At 43.3% G+C, this 18,664-nt stretch overlaps 1 protein-coding gene across 14 annotated transcripts in view; it reads left to right on the top strand.

Annotated features, from left to right (window-relative positions):
* Positions 1 to 18,664, top strand: part of klhl29 (kelch like family member 29) — a 271,614-nt gene that overhangs the window by 147,716 nt on the left and 105,234 nt on the right. For 13 of the 14 annotated variants that reach the window (XM_082506531.1, XM_082506540.1, XM_082506529.1 and 10 more), the window contains 2 exons: positions 2,327 to 2,474; positions 6,418 to 6,954. In XM_082506531.1, the coding sequence (XP_082362657.1) occupies positions 2,327 to 2,474; positions 6,418 to 6,954 (685 nt within the window). Of the gene's footprint in view, positions 1 to 2,326; positions 2,475 to 2,525; positions 3,220 to 6,417; positions 6,955 to 18,664 lie in introns of those variants that run through there. The other variant, XM_082506533.1, reaches the window with a different exon arrangement.

Genomic DNA, 18,664 nt, shown 5'->3' with positions numbered 1-18,664 from the left:
ACAGAATGGTTTGGCACGGCTCTGGAATTATTTATCTGGCTTCCCTCCTCTTCTCCAGCATGGTTTTTGTCAAGTCAGAGGAAACCATCTGCTGCCCGGTGATAATGGGTGGCCAGGGAGGAGGGGACTGGAAATAGGGAGAGCAAATAAAATTGAGAGAAAATGGCAGGCACTGTCCCAGAACCTACAGTACCTTCCTGCCTGCCTGCAGCAAGTCTGCCATCTTAATAATCATCCCTCCTGATATCTCCTGGCTTCTGTGTGTGTGCGTGCTTGTATTTCCACCTGCTGTGTGTACATACACACCTGTGTTTCCACTGTGTATATGTCTGCGTGTCTGTATATTTCCTATCTAACCTTGATCATTTTGAAGTCAGGATTGTTCCTGAGTCTAGCTGATATGCTGTCAATGTGATGGCGCTGACTAAGAACCTTTTTCCCCCCCTCTCTCTTTTACCTGGTGCACTAAAACCGTGACAGACGGATTGCTTTTCACTAGAAGAGATCTTTCCTGTTTCCTATTTTTTTTGTTTTTGTTTTTTTGCCTTCTATTTGGATAAATGGACGGGGCGTATTAATGAGAGAACGCCACGAGTCAGGTGCAGGGCTAAAAGAATGTAAGAGAGTCAATTAATGAGGAGTTGCCTGTATAGAGGGGAAAGTAAAGCATGGCTGGAGAGGAGTACAGTGAAACACACAGAGCAGAGGAGGAAAAAAATGCTCATTAAAATAAATAGTGGGCCACAGAAAGCACAGGGAAAGTCCACACCTTGAAAATGGTCGGCGTTCTCTATTTCCCAAAGCCTCCAGGGCTCTCAGGAGGAATCGAGCGCTTAGGGCATCCTCTGAGTAAACCATTTCAGTTTTCTCTTGTCTGAAGTCGACAGGTTGAGATGGACAGAAAGACCTGACAGCCTGTCTTCCCCCCTAAACCCGCCTCCATTCTCTCACTCCATCACACTGTTTTCTATTTTGCCTTGAGATGTTTCCTCTGTTTCCCCCCCTTTCCTCCTCCCCTACAAACACATACGAACTGTCAGATAACTTTCAGTATAGATTTATCAAGTAAGTGACGCTCATTGAACCTGTCTGCTATTGTGCAGCTGTTTATTAGACAGCAGATGGTGGCGCTGCGTCAATACAGAGTAATATCTTGGTGTTAAAGGTCCTGCAAAGCTGAGATAAATCCATATTCAAGCAAAAGAGGGACATTTTCCAGGAATGGGATCGATCCAGTATGTAAAGCTGCACATTAATTCACCGCGGGAAGAATTGTTTGGATTGCTTTTTTTTTTTTTCTTTTTGGGTCTTTGTGCGGTCAGTCCGCGCTCTGCCGGGCTTTGTCGACACAGCTGTTGGAATGCATGATGGCGTGCTTGATGAAGTGGACGCCGGGTCAGGGGGGGATAATGGAATTGAGGGATGGAGAAAGAGGGATGGAGGGATCAGCCGGGCCACAGGAGGGGCCTGGTGACCAGGTCTTTTCTATTAACTCTGGTGTGAGCAGGGCTTGGAGGGAGGCCCCCTCTCTCCCCGCCTGGTTGTTAGAGTGTGCGTCCAAAACTGGAGATAGGGGAGGCGAATATTGCTCAGAGGTCCAGTGGTGATTGACCCTGTGTTTTCATCAGCCTGCGCTTGCCTGATAACATTTCTTACTGCCCGACAAGAGCAAAATATTACAGACGTGGGTGCAAAGAGAGGCTCGGGGAACTCTTAGTTTGGTTTGGTGAAGTTTGATTCGCCCACCCAGCGCACACATTGTAAGCTAGCTTTTCATTTTCTTTTTTGAAATTACATTTTTCTTGTCTCCCGTCCCCGAGAAAAAGATTTCTCTCTTATTGAATCTATTTGTCATGTTTTGGTTCACAATTTTATTATCTCGCTTGAATGAACAAAAATGTTAATAATTCAACACGGAAGACGATAAAGAAAATCTCCAGGGGAGAATTTGAATGTAGCCCACGCCTGAAAGTTTAATTGTTATTAGTATGCAACAAGAGAAACATTGCTAAGATTCTTGAGGCCCTGAACAGGATTTTTCCCCCTTTGTTCCTGTTATATAGTCTGTAATCATCACTCACTCACAGCTAATTATACACCTCTCTACCATCATCATGGCTCACTTCAAGACCTTAAAGAACAGTTGAGATTGCTGTCATTTGTCACTTTTTCTCTTCACATCATAAAGGAACAGGTGCTTTTTTTATATAAACATGCTTAGTGAAGGATGTGACACATTTTTCCTTTTTTTCCCCCTGTTTTTCTTCTCTCCCCCCTCCCATATAATCCCCTAATCGGCACTGTTGTGTGTGTCACCGTGCTGCAGGTCTCCGGACTGTCTCCCGGAGACAGCCAGGCCCCGGGACTGCTGCTGGCTCCAGGCGTGAGGTGGGGACAGACTCCTATAAACCAGCTCACACCGTGGGATACAGATGAGCCCCCTGCTAAGCAACATCGAGATGCCGAGCCCACCGGTAATGAATCACACGCACAGCATTCACAAACACACGCACATGTAGCAGGGATGAAGCCAATTCTGAGAAAGGTACATGTGTGTTTGTATTTTTTTATGAATATTTATTTCATACATATATATTTAAAGAAAATAGGAAAGGTAAGAAAGATCGGGTGTTTTGTGCTGATGTGACCAAATGATGAGAAGCTGCAGACTGAAAAAGGAGCAGCCTGATTCAAATCCAGGGTATTTTTTTTTTTCCAATTAGGCTCGTCTTTTCACTCGCGCCGGCTTGTCGAGGTAGTCTAATACAACATTATTTGCGCCTTTGTGTTCCCGATGGACCTGCAATATGCGAGGCTGTATGCGTGACCCTGGAGGAGGAGATTTAGCTAGTCCACTTACACACCGTGCTCCCGACTCTTCCTGTGTGTCACATGGTAGCAGATCTCGCTGTAGGAGTAGAGTGCTATGAAAGGGACAGTTGACCTCATAATCAAATGTATATATTGTTCCCTCTGGCTGTAGAGCTGTTTATCCATCCAGTTTCTTTTGGTGTTGCTTGGTTTTGAAGATCAATGCCCTGGAGATGTTTGCCTTCTTTGGAAGAGAACGGAACTAAATGGCAGGCGGTGCTGGAAGCAAGAAAATAAAAAAATATGCAGCAATGCCTCTTTCAAGAAGTGATGAGGGTTATTCCACGGAGGAAATATATTCTCTTCTACTAATCTACAGCCGCCAACCGTTGAACTGTGGAGATGACAGTATGTAGCTACACCTGATGAGAAGCATGTGCCAATAAGAGGGGACAAGCTGAGCTGTAATGCTAGCTAGCTTTGGTTCGTGGGTGTAGTTTGAAAGATGATTTTACTTAAAGCCATTTGGCCTGTGTGATGTTAAAGGGTTAAGAAAACATCAGCCAGTAGAAAAATGCTGAAAAAGCACATAAAACACAGCAGAAGTGCTTTTGAGGAGACAAAATTGTGACGGAGCAGAACATGTGAAGCTTCGCTCTGAGCCGCCCTCAAAAGAAGTGGGAGAAAAATATGCAGGTAGTGTTTGTTTTAATCCCGTGATTCATGTAATATTATAGATACAAGTTTACTGTTAGCATGTCATTTCACCAGCTGTTCTGTGACATCATCGTCTCTCCAAAAGCATTTCCGCTGTGTTTCGTGTGCTTTTAAAGCATTTTTCTGCTTGCTGGTGTTTTCCTGTCTTAAGTTGCGTCAGAGCCGCTGTAGTCTATGCTTAAATCATATAACAGTTAATAATTGTTACTATGCTAACAATTAGATGAGGCACAAAAACAGGACTGGTGCACCTTTTGCCTGCTTTCACTTGAATACAAATAATGCTTCAGCAAATTGAGGCATAAATCCAGGCCCCGTGTTGTCTGTGCAGCCCCAAAATGAGCTTACAGAGCTGTACATTACATGTAAGCGCAGAGCAGGATGCACACACACTCACACACACTCACACACACTCTACACTTGTGCTTCGCATCTAGATGCTCTGGCCAGTTAAACTAGCATCCAATGCTAATAAGCCATCTTTCGTTGCCCTAAATAAACCCACTCGCCTCTGCAATATGCTTGCTTTACATACACAATCATGCATAATGTTCATTCATAAACATGAACTTTACGTAAACCAGCTTAATTAGGCATATAATTACAGAAATGTCAGTTTGCATCAGGACTGCGGTGAGCGGGGTCGGCTGCATCCCCTCACCCACATTCCAGACTCCCACCATCCTCCTTTGCCGTCATTTTGTCACCCTCGTTACTGTGTCACTAATCGGGGCTGATTTAGCCTCAATCAAACCGATTTAGCAAAACCGCGAAAGTCCTCCAAATGATCTCCAGCAGGTCTAATTTAGATGTCGACCTTATTCTGTTCACGCCACTTTAAGACGTGTACGGAGCGGCAGCGCGGCACAGCGCACGGCGCCGACAGTAACGAGTTGAGCCAATGCTGAAGTTTTTTTTACTCCTATTGTAATGAACTCACCCAGAATGGCTCTGCCCTAGAGCTGTTAATTTCCTTACATTGCTCTGTTGGCCCGTGCGCTTCCTGCTCATCACAAATGTGTCTCATTTAAGAGTAATACTGGCCCGGCGCGCGCTCCGGTGGAAATTCTGGCTCGACAAATCCAGATTACAAACAGCTGTGACTCTGTGGTGGCTAAGTATCATGTTCAAAACATGTTGCAACCCCTGCTGCTGTTCCCCTCCTAATTATAATTTGCGTGGTCTGCGGATTAATTATTAAACAGCCGATCAGTTACTCGAGGAATGTTTCTTTAGCAGAAGCCTGCTCGCTGCAGGAGCGATGCAGTAGCACTAGGACGGCGTGGAGCTTTTGTGCTCCGTCGCCACAGCAGCTCCCCACACCCACACCACAGCTTGGAGTTGAAGCGTGAGGAGAGTGAGATGTCACCAGCACCGGCACGCTGTCGCATATGACGCTCCAATTCTAGCATAGTGTTGCATATTGATTCACGTGCGCGCGCTATTCCAAGCTGTGACTGGCGTTTGCAACGAAGCCAGCTCCTCTCCACACTTCACTGAACTGTGTTGCCAGAGAGCTCTCTGCCAACTGTGCCAGAATTAATCAACGGTTTCTTTCAACAGAAACTTCACTGTTCTGTCTGTTAAAGAAAGTTTGCCTTTTGAAAAAGAAGTTTTGTTTCAACTTTCGCTTCTTTGTACAAAAATAGTCGTGTTTTTATTTTTTTAATGTCAGTCTTGCACTCAAGCAAATTGCTCTGCAAATAAATAAATAATAAACGGAGTTCAACGGTTAAATCTGAGGGAATAAGACGAAAATTAGAGACGCGGATTCTTCGTTTTTGTTAAACCTTGCAGGTGAGCGCTATAAATTTAGGTTGTTGTCGGGTCACGATGGCAAAATTCTTTTTTTTTTCCTCTTAAAAGACTGAAAGAAAAGTCAAGAAAGAACTGCAGGGCAGATGGAAAATGTGTGTATGTTCCAGTCAACTCCATTGCTCCTTTAAAACCTTGAGCCTCTGCAGCATGTGCAACCATTATACCAACACTTTTGATTACCATCCCTTATCAAGATGGGCTTCAAAAGAGGGGAAATGAAAATGCAGCGTTGGTGCCGATTGGCTCAATGACGTGAATCATGAACTGGACTGACCTCTCCTTTTATTCGCAATGTCTGTCTTTATCTCTCTTTCCCTCTCTCTCCATCCATCTCCGCCCGGACTGTTGCAGGGCTAGTACCATGAATAATGCGGGCTTCTTCTTCTTCTTTTTTGTTCAGCTTTTTGCATGCTGTCGTTTAGCCTTTGGCCCCTTAGCAGAGCGCTAGTCTATTTTTGGAGCTTGGGCCGTGGCAGGAGGAGCCAGAGATGAAGGAGTTGGAGTGGATGAGGGAGGGAGGGAGACGGCGTTTAGGTCCAATATGGCCTTCCCAGCACATCCACAGCATCTAACGCCTCGGGGTAGAGAAATGATTGGCTCAGAGTGTCTGGGTAAACACAGACTCCTGCACAGATAATGGTGCCAAATGCCGAATGCAATGAACATGTATGCCTTCACGTTCAGGAAGCTATTTGTTCATCTTGTAGCAAAATAAATCTCTTAATCTTATTACGATGTTGATTTTGGGTGCTGATCTGTACATCCCTTCAAATATTTTGTGTTTTATATTAAGTCTCGAGTCAAAAACAAACTTAGACTGAAGTGGAGCGGCACACTGACAGTTGTGGCGTGGTAAGGAACACAACTCAAGCTGGAGTCTGTCTTCTCATGCTGTTTTCTGTCTGTATTTGATCACGTAATATCACGACTTAAAATTAGCGCCCTTCTCTTGCTTTCGGCTTTGTGCAGCTTACCTAAATAGCACGGCAGCATAGAAGTCTTTATCTTGACTTTGTCTTGGCGTTAAAAAATGTGAAATTGATTTGTAGTTTTTTGCCTCTTTCCCCTCAGCTCCAACCTGGCCTGCACCGGTGGCGGCGGTGAGCCAGCCCAGTCTCCTGTCCCACACCTACGCCCTCCCTCAGCCGCCTTCTTTCAACCACAGCGTGACCGCGCAGTCTCCCATCATAGGAGTGACCCCATCCATCCAGGCGCCGGTGCCCCCGCAACACCCCCTCATGACCGCCCACTTCCAGCTGACGCCGCAGTCGACCCAGCAGCCGCCCTCTATGGTGCTGAGCATGCCCAGCCAGCCTCCGTACGCCTCAGCCCAGCCGACGGTCACACCATCCGCCCTCACTGCCCAGGCCAACCCGGTGGTTCATCCAAACGCTCACAGCATGATTGGCAACGGCCACTTAACCTCTCACCCCAGCCTCATCCAGCCCCACACCCTGCCTCTCACCAACGGACAGGCGGCGGCGGCAGCAGCAGCAGCGCATGGCCAGCAGACGGCTGCCGACAATCAGGACGGTCCCAACGGGCTGCAAATGCTGCGGACGGTTGGGAGCGGGAAGTACGAGTTCAGCGACCCCGGACATCCCAAAGGTAAGCAAGGGCACTGTAAAAACTCTAAAGACTATCTTTTCTTTATGTTTTTTAAAAAAGATTATAAATCCCTTTCTAAAACTTTGAAAGAGTACATCAAAGCAGATTTGTTTGGTCGCTCAGACGAATCCAAGCTAGGAAGGTGGTATTTGGTATTAAATCGGCGTACTCTGGGCTCTCTGCTCCTCGTGACCTCCTGTTATTGTGTGGTGGCGCTGGAATGAAATGCCTAGGCCTCTGCCCTCGGTCTGTATGCCCGGGCTGTTTCAGATGCCAGCAGTCATAAACAAAGCTGCAAACACTCAAGCGAGAGTTGTTACCAGAGCCAGTTCACTTCAAAGCTGATCCAAGGTCACCGAGAACATGGAAGCACCTCAAGCCAGCAGAGAGATCGGTGCTTCCCCCAAAAAATATATAGATATATATCCTGCAAGAAGGCCCTTTACTGTTATTCTTTGCAAAGTAGAAGGTATCTCTGCTCTAAAACATCAGCATCTGTAGATTTGTGCTCTTCCAAGTGTGTCGGGTTAATCTTTCTCACTGCTCCTAGCTGCACTGCAGAAGAGTCCTGCTAAACACGAGGCAGGAAGAGCTTTCAGTCCCTGCCCTCACATCTCCCTAGAAATCTTTTGAAGCCTTGTTGACTTACGCTGTGTTTGTGAAGGTGCTTCACAGCTCCAGCTCGTGCCTGAGACTGCACGCCATAAATTGGTGTTTGCTTTAACCTTGGAGTTTATGACGCAGGGCGCTAGAAACAGATGTTCGCAATTCCCCGACCAATTTTCACATTTAATGAAGCTTTTAATTTAGGTTTAGATTGTTTTCTTTTTCCTGACTCATTTTGATCAATAAAATGTGTGCAAATGAACTTGTAAATTGCAAAAAAGCAATTATTTTGGGGGCTGCCTGTGATACATCGAAATGAGACTGCAGGTAGAATTGGAAATGGATAATTAGATGGGCTCGTTTGCTTGGTCCGGTCTCTATCGAATAAGAGCTTTTTAGCTTCTGCCGTGTTGAATAGACTGTCTCGATCCATTAAGCATCCACATGTCAAAATGGAGTCTTCTAACAGGCCAAAGAAGCTTAATTTTTTGGCAATTATAGTGTTCATACTGATCAGTTTTACAGGAAGGAAATGTGCTGCGAGGCTTTTTTGTTTAACCCAGCTGTGGAAGCACACACTGTTCCTGTGATTCAAGTAATGATAAAGTTACTGTAATATATTCAGTTTGTGTGGGAACAGTTTTTGTCAGCTCCTCTGTTTCAAAGACAAAAGAGAAACATCCCAGTGTCAATTTGCAGACATCATACACTTTAAATCCTGTGCGGGCCTCTGTGAAGGTCAAACTGTAAATTGAGGCACTTGAATCTCACATCTCCTCAAGCATTTTATCTGCTTTTTTTTTTAAGTTCCTGCCTGGCACCGAATAGATATTAGTAAGCATGTCATTGTGGTAATGTCACAAGGACAGTGGAAATAGGTAAAGCGTTGAGCACCAGTAAATTAGCAGCCGTGACGTCTCTTCAGCAGACTCTCTCGGCTGACGAGGGCACTTCACTTCGCTTCTGTAATCCCAACAATGCCATCCCAACCACTCAGCGCCCACTGCGGCTGATCTGTCTTTTTGATTATCTCTATCTGCCACTTCCCCTGTCCCTTTTCGTTCCCCTCCCTCCTTTTAGCATGCTTGAGAAGTCTCAAATTCCAGTCGCTCGCAGGTTTTGGGCTTTTCGTCAATTAACACCACGTATTAGCGTGGCAAGGACACCCACTGTCCTGCTGTAGCGGCATACTGTTAAAATATGGAGGGAAAACTCTCGTGACCTCCGTTCTGGCTTTCTTCTGTTGCAATTATCGAGGACCTGCTGTTAGCATTTTCTGCTTAGGCGGAACACAAAATAGTAAATTAAGTAGTTTGTGGGAATCAAGGAAAGCAGCTTCAGGTTGGTATTCGGCAACTCTAATGGCTGTGGAAAGGATAAGAGTCACGCGTGTGTGCACGGCTATCAGCTTCTGCCCTGATTCCAGGGAAGGAAATGGTTCTTAAACACACGCCTCCTTTTCCAGAAAAGCTGGGATGCTGTGTGAAATTGAATTAAAACACAATGCAGTCATTTGCAAACCCTAAAAAGGGAACTTTAGATATACAGCATGCATCCAAGAGAAGCATCCGGGGTAATAAGGCTATATTTTTTTAAAGCTCACATTGATATAGAAGTATGACTCAATATGAAGTTTTGCATACAAAACACAAATGCTCAAGGTGTCCCCCTCCAGACGCCCGGCATGCGTCCATACTATAGTCAAAGTTGTTGTGGGCAGATCGATCCAAATATTAACAGCAATCAGTATTAACGCTGGTATCGGCATCAGATCATTACTTGCACGATAGGACTGATACTTTGTTCCTGTAAGTATCTGATAAGCGTGTGTTCACTGTGACAGTCCTTTTTTTTTTTTAAAAAATACTCAAGTATGACAATTTTAGTAAAGGAAGTTGAACCAAACTCCTATAGATAGATACTTTATCCCACAAGGGAAACTTTTGTGTTACAGCAACATGACAAAGAGTAAAAAATAGTACAGTCACAACACAGTGACCCAGTTAAACAAAAGTGCCACAGGCACCCGGTAAGTGGCTTATGCTATTAGGGAGTGCAGGAATTTATACATTTACAGCAGTGATAACAAAACAAAAGTTAAAATGAAGTTAGTTAAAAACAGTAAAAGCAAGACTCTTGTGTAAGAGAGGAGTGCAAATGGCATTAGGAAATATTATGTCCACTATAAATGTATGAAAAACAGCTGCATGAAGGTAAAATACAAAATGTGTGTGGGATCCTATGTCTGACAGGTGTGCTCACCTGTCACAGAATAAAGGGTTATTATACAGCTTCATAGAGAACGTTAGCAATGAAAACCTGAAGCGTTCTTTAAGAGACGGACACATTTACAGTCGAGGTTTCCAAAAGAAAAGCCAGTTTCAAAATACGTGAAAATCTGAAACGTGTTTTGCTGTGTTAGCTCATTATTGTGGACAGTAAGAATCACAGTGACTGAGTGATCATTAAAATGTGTTCAGAATTTTCAAGCTAATGATTAGACCAAAAATATTTATCACGATATACATTTGAAAATTTGCGATAACGATATAACTGACGATATAATTGACACTAGACAAAATACCTTACAACTCCACAACTTTATTAGTGCAAAAAACCCCATCAGTGTATTTTCACTTAAACAAGCAGCTGTTTTTTATGTGCATTAAAGTTATATAAAAATGTAACAGTGCAAATTCCTCGCAGACAGTTTAACCAAAAGGCATTTCAAGTGGAAATTGGCTGACGTATCCTCAGCATAACCATGTATAATATCCACAAAACTTAAAAAGAGGTTATACACACACAATACGGTAACATTATGTTGAACCACAGTACGTATCACTCCGCGAGGCGCCTGCCTACGATAGCTTTAATGCTCCGACAATCCATCAAGCGGTGCGGCTTCGTAGCTTAGCAAAGTCGTACTAAAACATTTGACAGATTTTCGAGCGCCGTGCACATAAAATCGTTTCCAGGTCAGTAAACACAACCAGAATTCATACATAAGGCACACGGGATTATAAGGGGCTCTGTCAATTTTCAGAAAAATCAAAGGATTGATTTTAAGTGTGCCGTATTTTCCAAACAACACGGTAATAACGACGGCCCGCTAGCACGCACTACCAAAAATAGTGCTTTGTTGTGTACCTGACGGACGAAAGCTAAACCAGTTCCACACCACTGAAGTTGCAGCATTTCTACAAACCAATTCTGCTTCATCCGTTTCATTCAACGATCCACTTTCGCCCTTCTCCTTCTGCGTCGTCGCCATGTGCGTATGTAAACATAGGCACTGCGCATGCGCTTTTTACCCATATTCTATCGCGATATTTCATTTTCCTATCATTGCCCAAAATTACACCGGTATTACCGTGAACGGTATGATATAGCCCAGCCCTACTAATGATGATCTCATAAATCATAATTCACTGTTTCTGCCCACTTTAGCTTAAAAGTTTGGGTACTGGGATCAGCAGTACTGGCCCTGTATTTACTTGGTATGGGATCGATACCAAAACATGTTGCCCTAAATCCTGCAAGTATCCTTTAGCCTTGGTAACTTCCACCACCGAGGCTAAAGGAACCAGAACCAGCTCTTCTCTGATAACAACCTTCTTCTTTAGGCTGGAGGATGCCACATCTATAATTTATAAAGCAAATAAAACATTTTAACTGCTCATATTATTTCTGTTTTTATTTTTTCTTGTGACATTTTAGCTCGCATGTGTTTACTGATAATGTTTTTTGGAGGTTTTCCACCATGCAGTGATCCCTTCTATAGCCTCATGTCTGTTTTTTTTTTTTCTTGTTGTTTTTTTAAATGTTGTACTGGACAAATTTAAAAAGAAATTCTCTGCTTCAACATTTGAATTGCAAATTATGACACTGCAGCTTTATTTAGATTTCAAAAAGCATCCCAGCATTTTTGGAAATGGTTGTAGAAAACCGCCGCAAATGTCAAAGCGTTCACTTCAATGAAATAATGCCACTTTCCCAAATTTACACATGGTCTTTACTTACTTTGTATTTTTTAAAAATGAATATTTATGACATTTATTAGAACTAACACACAACAAGTATGCTAATTCACTCATATTTGTTAAAGATCGTGGTAAAAATTTCAGCAAAGGAATTATAAATGAGGTTTCAGAACTTTTGCTGTTTGCCTGACACGCGCAGAATTTGCTTTCCTTTCAGATGTTCAAAGAGTAATGTCATGCAAGCAAAGCACGCGTCAACCTGGGGAATATGTCCATTCTCATATTGAGAAACCATGCTGTGATCTGTGGTCCGATCCCCAGCTCAGCGTCTCACGTCTGCAGATTTTATAGATGAAATATTGAACACCCAGTTGAAATAGTAAAGCCACTACTTAAAAAGACTGCGTTGCTCTATTTTAAAGAAGTTTAAGCCTCCAGACACAATGCTGGTAAGCACTGATGTGCAGAAAAGGTTCTGTGGCTTTTTGATGGCAAAGGCCTGGATTGTGGAGGAGCTGACAGAGCTCTTCCTCCTTAATCCAGCTTCACAACAGGCCTTATGTGCATGTGTGTGCGTGCGCGTGTGTGAATACGCACGTGCCCAACTTCTTGGGCGTGACTGCGTGCATGTTTTGTCAGATGTCAGCCTCACAGCCTTAAAGCCAAACACTCCAGTGACAGAAATCACACTCTGTGTTTGATTTGGCTTTGCCTTCAAAGCGAGCAATTTGTCTTCGCTCTGCATCAGTGGGCACATCAACAACTGTCTTCCCCTCTCTCTCCCTCTGCTCCTATGTGTGTGCGTGTCTGCGCGTTAGTCTGCATTTCTGTTTACAGTACGGAGCATACGTGGACGTGACGTACGCTTGTCTTTTTGTGTGTGTGCGGCTGAAGATCCACACAGCGCGTCGCGGCGGCAGCTTTAACTACATCACCTACTGAGATATGCCAGTCACCGGGTTATGATCGGCCTTACCTGGTTTCTGCATCCACAGCAGGGCTTTTTCATAATACCTGCCTGTCATAGCGTACGAATCAAACTCCACACCTTCTTGCCAGTTGTTAATTTCCTTCACACCACCCTCTCCTCGCTTCTTTTTTTCCCTGTCTCCTCTTTGTTTCCCTCAAGTGTGGATTTTATCACAATTGTACCAGAATCTCGCACGGCTTCTCCGCTTTTAATAATCTGTCAACATCTGCATCTTGAGCCTCAGCAGTCACAACTGTTAAGGAAATTTTCTGAAGTGCAGGAATCGGGAGTGACTGACATTATTTATAAAGATAGTAATAAAAAAAAGGAAGAAAATCGGCACACGGAAGGAGGTGAAAGTAAAAAGAGATGCATACAGGAGAGAGAAAGAGAGCGAGTGAGCATGAGGGAGATGCTGGGAGTGGAGTCAGTGTGTGTCTATTGACCAAGTCATTAAAATCGATGGCTGCCCTGATGAATATCAGCCTGGAAAAGCTAGTGCAGAGCTCAGCAGGGATGAACCCGCTCACTGCAAATGTGATTGAGCACCATTTAGAGGCAACTCGTGACTTAAAAAAGAAAAACACATTAATATCAAACAGGAAGCCGTTAGTTCTGAGCCCTGTGTTCAGTGACGTTGTCACTGTTACCCGTGACGACCACTCGAATCATGTGTTTCATGGTGCTTTTTTTGTAGCTTAACAAATGCAGAGACAGCTGTTGGGAGCCGTGTTGCGGTCGCGCGGCGCTCTGTCGCTTTTGAAAATATGCTGTTATTGTGGGTAAATGGCTAATGGTAGTGAGCCCACGAAGCACGGTTGCCATATGTGTTTGGGGGCTTTAGCAGAGATTGAAGATCTCACTGAGTGTGCCCTGTATACCGTACACCTCTTTTGTGATGTCAAACATCATTTTAACCTTCCTTCCGCCTCACCAGGCCTTTACATGCACATATGCACGCGAGGGCGTAGCGCAAACAGCTGTAAGTCAGCCTCCTCCACCGTCTCTCGCACACAATCGGCAGGACCCCGGCCTCTTCTCTGCCCAGGAAGTTCATCTTCCAGTCAGCTCACATCAATCGTAATCTGGGGACCTAGCCGCTCTGGAACTGCTAGTGAATGCAATTAAGATGTCTTGTTGAGTTAAGATCAGAGTTTTACTTTGCTACAGCACGATTGGCCCAGCCTCACAACCGGGGCAGACCCATCTTTCCTCTCGTGTGACCGTTTCATCTCCCTTATCTGCCTTATTCATACCAAGGGCAGAGTAAGATTTTAATTACGTGTTCGCCTTTGTTTACTTTTGGTCTGAGCATATTGGCACTGCAGCATTACTGTCCACTTGCATATTGGTTCTCTGGCACATTATTGCTGCAATATTGCCACTAAGTAAGGACGTTACAGATCGCCGTATTAGCGAGATAGCGACTGTTTACAAGTCCGGGTTGTGCATGCTGCTGCTGTTTATTCAGGGGAAATAAGTTCCTTGGTTTCCTTAGGCCTTCCCAGGACTCCCAGAAGGTTAGATCCAACCTGACATCCTGTTGTAGCGCTTGATTTGACTTTTTACTGGCTTCTAATGTCAGTGGATGCAATAAAGATGTGTCAGGATCTGTTCACGTGACTGCTCGTCATATTTGTCCACTCGTCTTTGCTCCGTTTACGCAGTAGACTTGAAGCTTTCAGTATTTGCAGCGATGCATAAATATTTATTTTGAATCAACCGCAAGAACGTACTCCTATCACGACAGACCGCTCAAACCAGTTATTAAAAACACAGCCAGTTTGTGATAGCCGCACCGAGACCATTAATCATAGCGAGCACATTAATTAAACCCTCCCCTCTCCTTTCTCCCCCTGTTTTTCTCCGTCTCGATCTCTCTTTCGTTCGCTGAGGTTCTCCACCCTTACCCGCTAGAAATTCCTGCAAAAAGCGCAACTTTCTCCGAGACAAATATAATGCAAGAGTTGTGGTTTTCGTTAAGATTTCATTTCCCGTTTGCTGACTCAGATCATCGTCCGTGCAACAGTAGCAATTTAATTAAAATCACCGTTGGTGGTGTTGTGCTGGACCGATTATCTTAAAGCTATCCACATCAGGATTAGCTAAAGCAGAACCGGAGTTATTGTGATTCCAAAACAGGCCTAGCTTGGAATATATAATGAATTTGAAAGCTCCTCCTTCTCTTTTTCATGGCATTCCTTAAGTTGAGGTAGCTCTGCTGGAAACTAGAAATGTTCCAAATTATTAATGAGAGAGGAAATTATTCCAGTCACTCTAGGCACATTGTGTGCAGTTATTTCTTTTAAATGAATACATGCAATGCTATGGTGATATGCTTAAAATTAACCTTGGCTCACGAGTCCATATGGGGGCCACGTATTAATGATATTGACTCAAACATCTCATTTTGGAACGCCAGGGGAGTTCTGGAGACCCCTCCTCGTGTGTGCCTGGCAGCAGCCTGACGCTGTCTCTTTAACTTTGCTAAGGATGACATCCATTGAGCTGTCTTAACTGTTTCTAGTACAGCTCCAGCTCTCAGGAGGGAGCCAAAAGAAGAAAAAGGAGGAGAGGAAGCGCGAGGTGAGCGGCGGCAGTGTGTCATAAGCGGCTGGAAGCGAACCTGCTCGCCCTCCTTCTTCCTCTTCCCTCGTTATCGTATTTTAAAGGAGAGATGCCCCGCCAGGCTCTCCATACATTATATCCCCCCACAGTTAATATAGGGACAGTAGATAGCTCATTAAGATTGATCATTCCTCGTCCACCTACTCCACACAGAACGTAACACCAGCTTCATTAATCACAGGGATTTCGAGATAAAGCTCGGCGGCGGTGCATTGGCGGGACCCGAAGCCTGACAAACCTGGCTGCTACATGCATAATCACAGGCGCAGTGCAGCCAAGGAGCCGTCGCCCAGCTCCGTACCACAGTTAGAGGGGGGGGACACCGTATCTACACTTTCCTCTTTTCCTCTGTTCTCTCCTCAACCACCTCAGCTCCTCCCCCTCCCCTCCCACACGGCGTCTTCGTTGCAAATGTCTGTTTCTTTCACTCGGCTCCATTTCCACTCCTGAACACACCCCTCTCACCATGCTGTTGTCTCCCAGTATCATCCCCTGGGTCTCCCACTGCCCTAACATCCTCCTCCTCATATCCTCTTATAGCCTACCCCCCCATCCCAACTCCTTTTTTTCATCAGTTTTCCTCCCTCTCATCTTCCAGCTATTTTGTACCTGTTCTGCGATTTTTCCACTTCCCTCTGTTCTTTGCTTACTCCTCTTACGTTCGATTTGTTAGCCATTTCTCTAATGGCCTTGTTTTCTTTTATTTATTTATTTTATCCCAGTAATGCCTCAGTTAGCAAAGCAGCAGAGGACAATTTAAGAGAAGAAGGGATTAAAGAGGAGAGAGCGCAGAGGGGGGAAAAAGCCCAGTAAGCCCAGATTGCTCATTTGCCTCTGACAGCTGGACCGAGTGTCACATGGCTGTTTTCATCTCAAACGCCCAATCAAACTGTCTCTTTCGCCTTATTAGATTAACAAAAAACTTTTGCTTTTGCTCAGAGCCTCAGACGGCTAGTTAAGCACTTTATGTTTCATTTGATGTCTTTATAGATCTTCATGTAAATCATCTAATGCAGCTCGAGGTTAGCACGTAGCTCGTCTGTCAAAGAGGCGAGGGCACGAAAAACTAAAAGCTAAAAGAAGTTTGTGTCCACGCTCTCAAAGACTGTTGTTGTAATCCTGTGCTGATAAATAACCTGAAAATGAACTTTAAAAACGTTATGTTTATTCATTATTTAAAATTAAAGGACTTTCAAAAATGTCATATTGTTTATATGACTTTCCTTAAGTTGCAACGAACTACAAAATAATATAAAATACCATTAAGTGGAACAGCTGCAAAAAATGCTGAGTGACAGGGTCGTATCCTTGAATCAGAAATCGTCAGTGACTGAATTGAAAAAAATGCCTTTGAATGTTTTTGACACGGCCTCTTTTTTTTTGTCCCCTGTTTATTTACACTGAGCCTGAAGCTTGTTTTTTTCTAGAGAATTGAAATGCTTGTTGCTTTTGCTTGTTACTCTTCAACAGAAGTGAAATCATTCTGCGTAATTAAAAGTAAGAATACAACAACAGAGAGGGGAAAAAAGCACAAATAAATTATCCGAATACAGTTTTGTGATTATTTGCATTTCTGTACAGTTCGTGTTGTAACTAAAGTGCTGGAGGAAAAAAGTCCTTGCAAGCAGAGAGGCAACCATTTAAATTAATGGTTGAATGGTTAGAATCCTGTAAATAAACAAGCTGTTCAAATTTGTATGCATTATGTATGTAAATTAATGGTTAAACACTGAAAAAGCTTAGCCCAAACAGAATGGATAAATGGCTAAAAGAAAAGCTTAAAATAAAAAATTGTTGTTGAAACATTTTTTTCTATTGTTTTAAATAAGATACAGTTGGTAGTCACGTATACGTCTGTTCCGTTAATTAGCTATAAATCCAAAGAGGCAAAACAAGGATAGGATAGCGTAGGGGGTCGGCAATATTCGAACAAAAACATTTTATGAGTGGTTTTCTTTATTTTACTAAAGATAATTTGTATGGAGCTTTTTAAGTATAAATAGTCTGTCACCATCAATGATGTGTGGAAATAATGAAAATCTTTACCATATATGGCTACTCTGCAGTGGGCTGTTTATTATTATTTGATATTTAACTTTGCATTTATGAAATTATTAAACAAATAAAAATATGTTTGTTTTATTAACATCAAAATTGAGCAACTGTGCAGTAGAGGAAAGAAATCTATTAGTGTGCTCACGCCGACTTTGAATGAGTTGCTGTAAAGCTCTACAGCCCACTTTGGGTGCTACCTGCGTTTGTGCAAATAAATTGAAATAAAAGTCGAATACTTTTATAAGAAATATTAGGACTAGCAATCTTAATAGCAAAAAAAAAATGTTTTCCTTTATTAAAAAGCCAATTTTCAGTTAAATTCAGACTGAAGTCCAACAGCAGGTAAAGGATGCTGGTAAACCAGCCACGCTGGTAGTGAAAGCAAACGAATCAATCCACGTGCTGTTAAATTCTCTATTTTCAACAGTTCCTTTTACTTTAGTGTGTGGATGGGTGGATGACTGGATATGTAAAGCGCTTTGAGGTCCTTAGGGACTAGTAAAGCGCTATATAAATACAGGCCATTTACCATTTAGTTCATGGTTACAGGGACTCAAAGGCGTTTATGTGTATTCATCCTTATTAAGCATCGCTGTTTAAATTTGATTTGATTTATTGAGGCTCAGGTTCCAACACATATTTTAGTTATTGATTTTTTTTTTTAATTCAGTGTGTAATTTACACAATTTCTCAATTGTAAAACGTAACGAGGAATTTAAAGCAATAAGAACGAACACGTTAAATTTATAATAATTGGTTCAGGTTTTTTGTTTGTTGTTATTTGGTCAAAGTCACGTGAAGCCCCCGCAGGTTCAAAATCCCCAAGTTATTGGAAAAATCACTTCATTGTAAATACTTAGAGACATTTACTCTGTTCATTTAAACCTACAGGCAGCTCTGAATCAACACTTAATCTAACAATTTGGACAGTGAGAGGATTGTGGGAGATAACCCAGGCAGCCATTGGCACAACACACTCACAGTTGTACAGCAAATTTATAGTTATTAATTTATTTTTTAAGAAAGAATTAGGAGGCCAGTTTCAGGCTTGTTTGGAAACTTGTCATATGTACTTGTAGGCTTCATTTCAGGCTTTAGAACATGCACATGCACTGCCTGGGTTTGTGAAGAAGTGTGACACTCTGTTCCTCTAAGCTGTACCATCACGCATTGAGTATTCAGGAGAGGTTTCAAACTTGAACAGTGCCATTTACCAGCTTGAAACTTTCACTGCCCTTGGTTATGGGGGAAGCACATTAATTTGTGTGTAAAGCAGAGCCAACCCGAGTGAGGGTTACACCCTCAAATGGGCTTGAATATCAAGCGCCTCGTATCGCAGGCTTACGTGACGTGACGGGATTAATTGGCAAAAGTCAAATGCTGATGCGTTATCCCGCACATCAGCCTTCAAATAGGCGGTAATACATTATCAATGAGGCCGAGTGTAAACACAGCAGATGTTACCAGG

This window comes from Aulonocara stuartgranti (genome assembly GCF_965226115.1).
Source record: "Aulonocara stuartgranti genome assembly, chromosome: 15".
NCBI lineage: Eukaryota > Metazoa > Chordata > Actinopteri > Cichliformes > Cichlidae > Aulonocara > Aulonocara stuartgranti.
The sequence above is the reverse complement of the archived record's forward strand: the minus strand, read 5'-3'. Positions and strand labels throughout refer to the sequence as shown.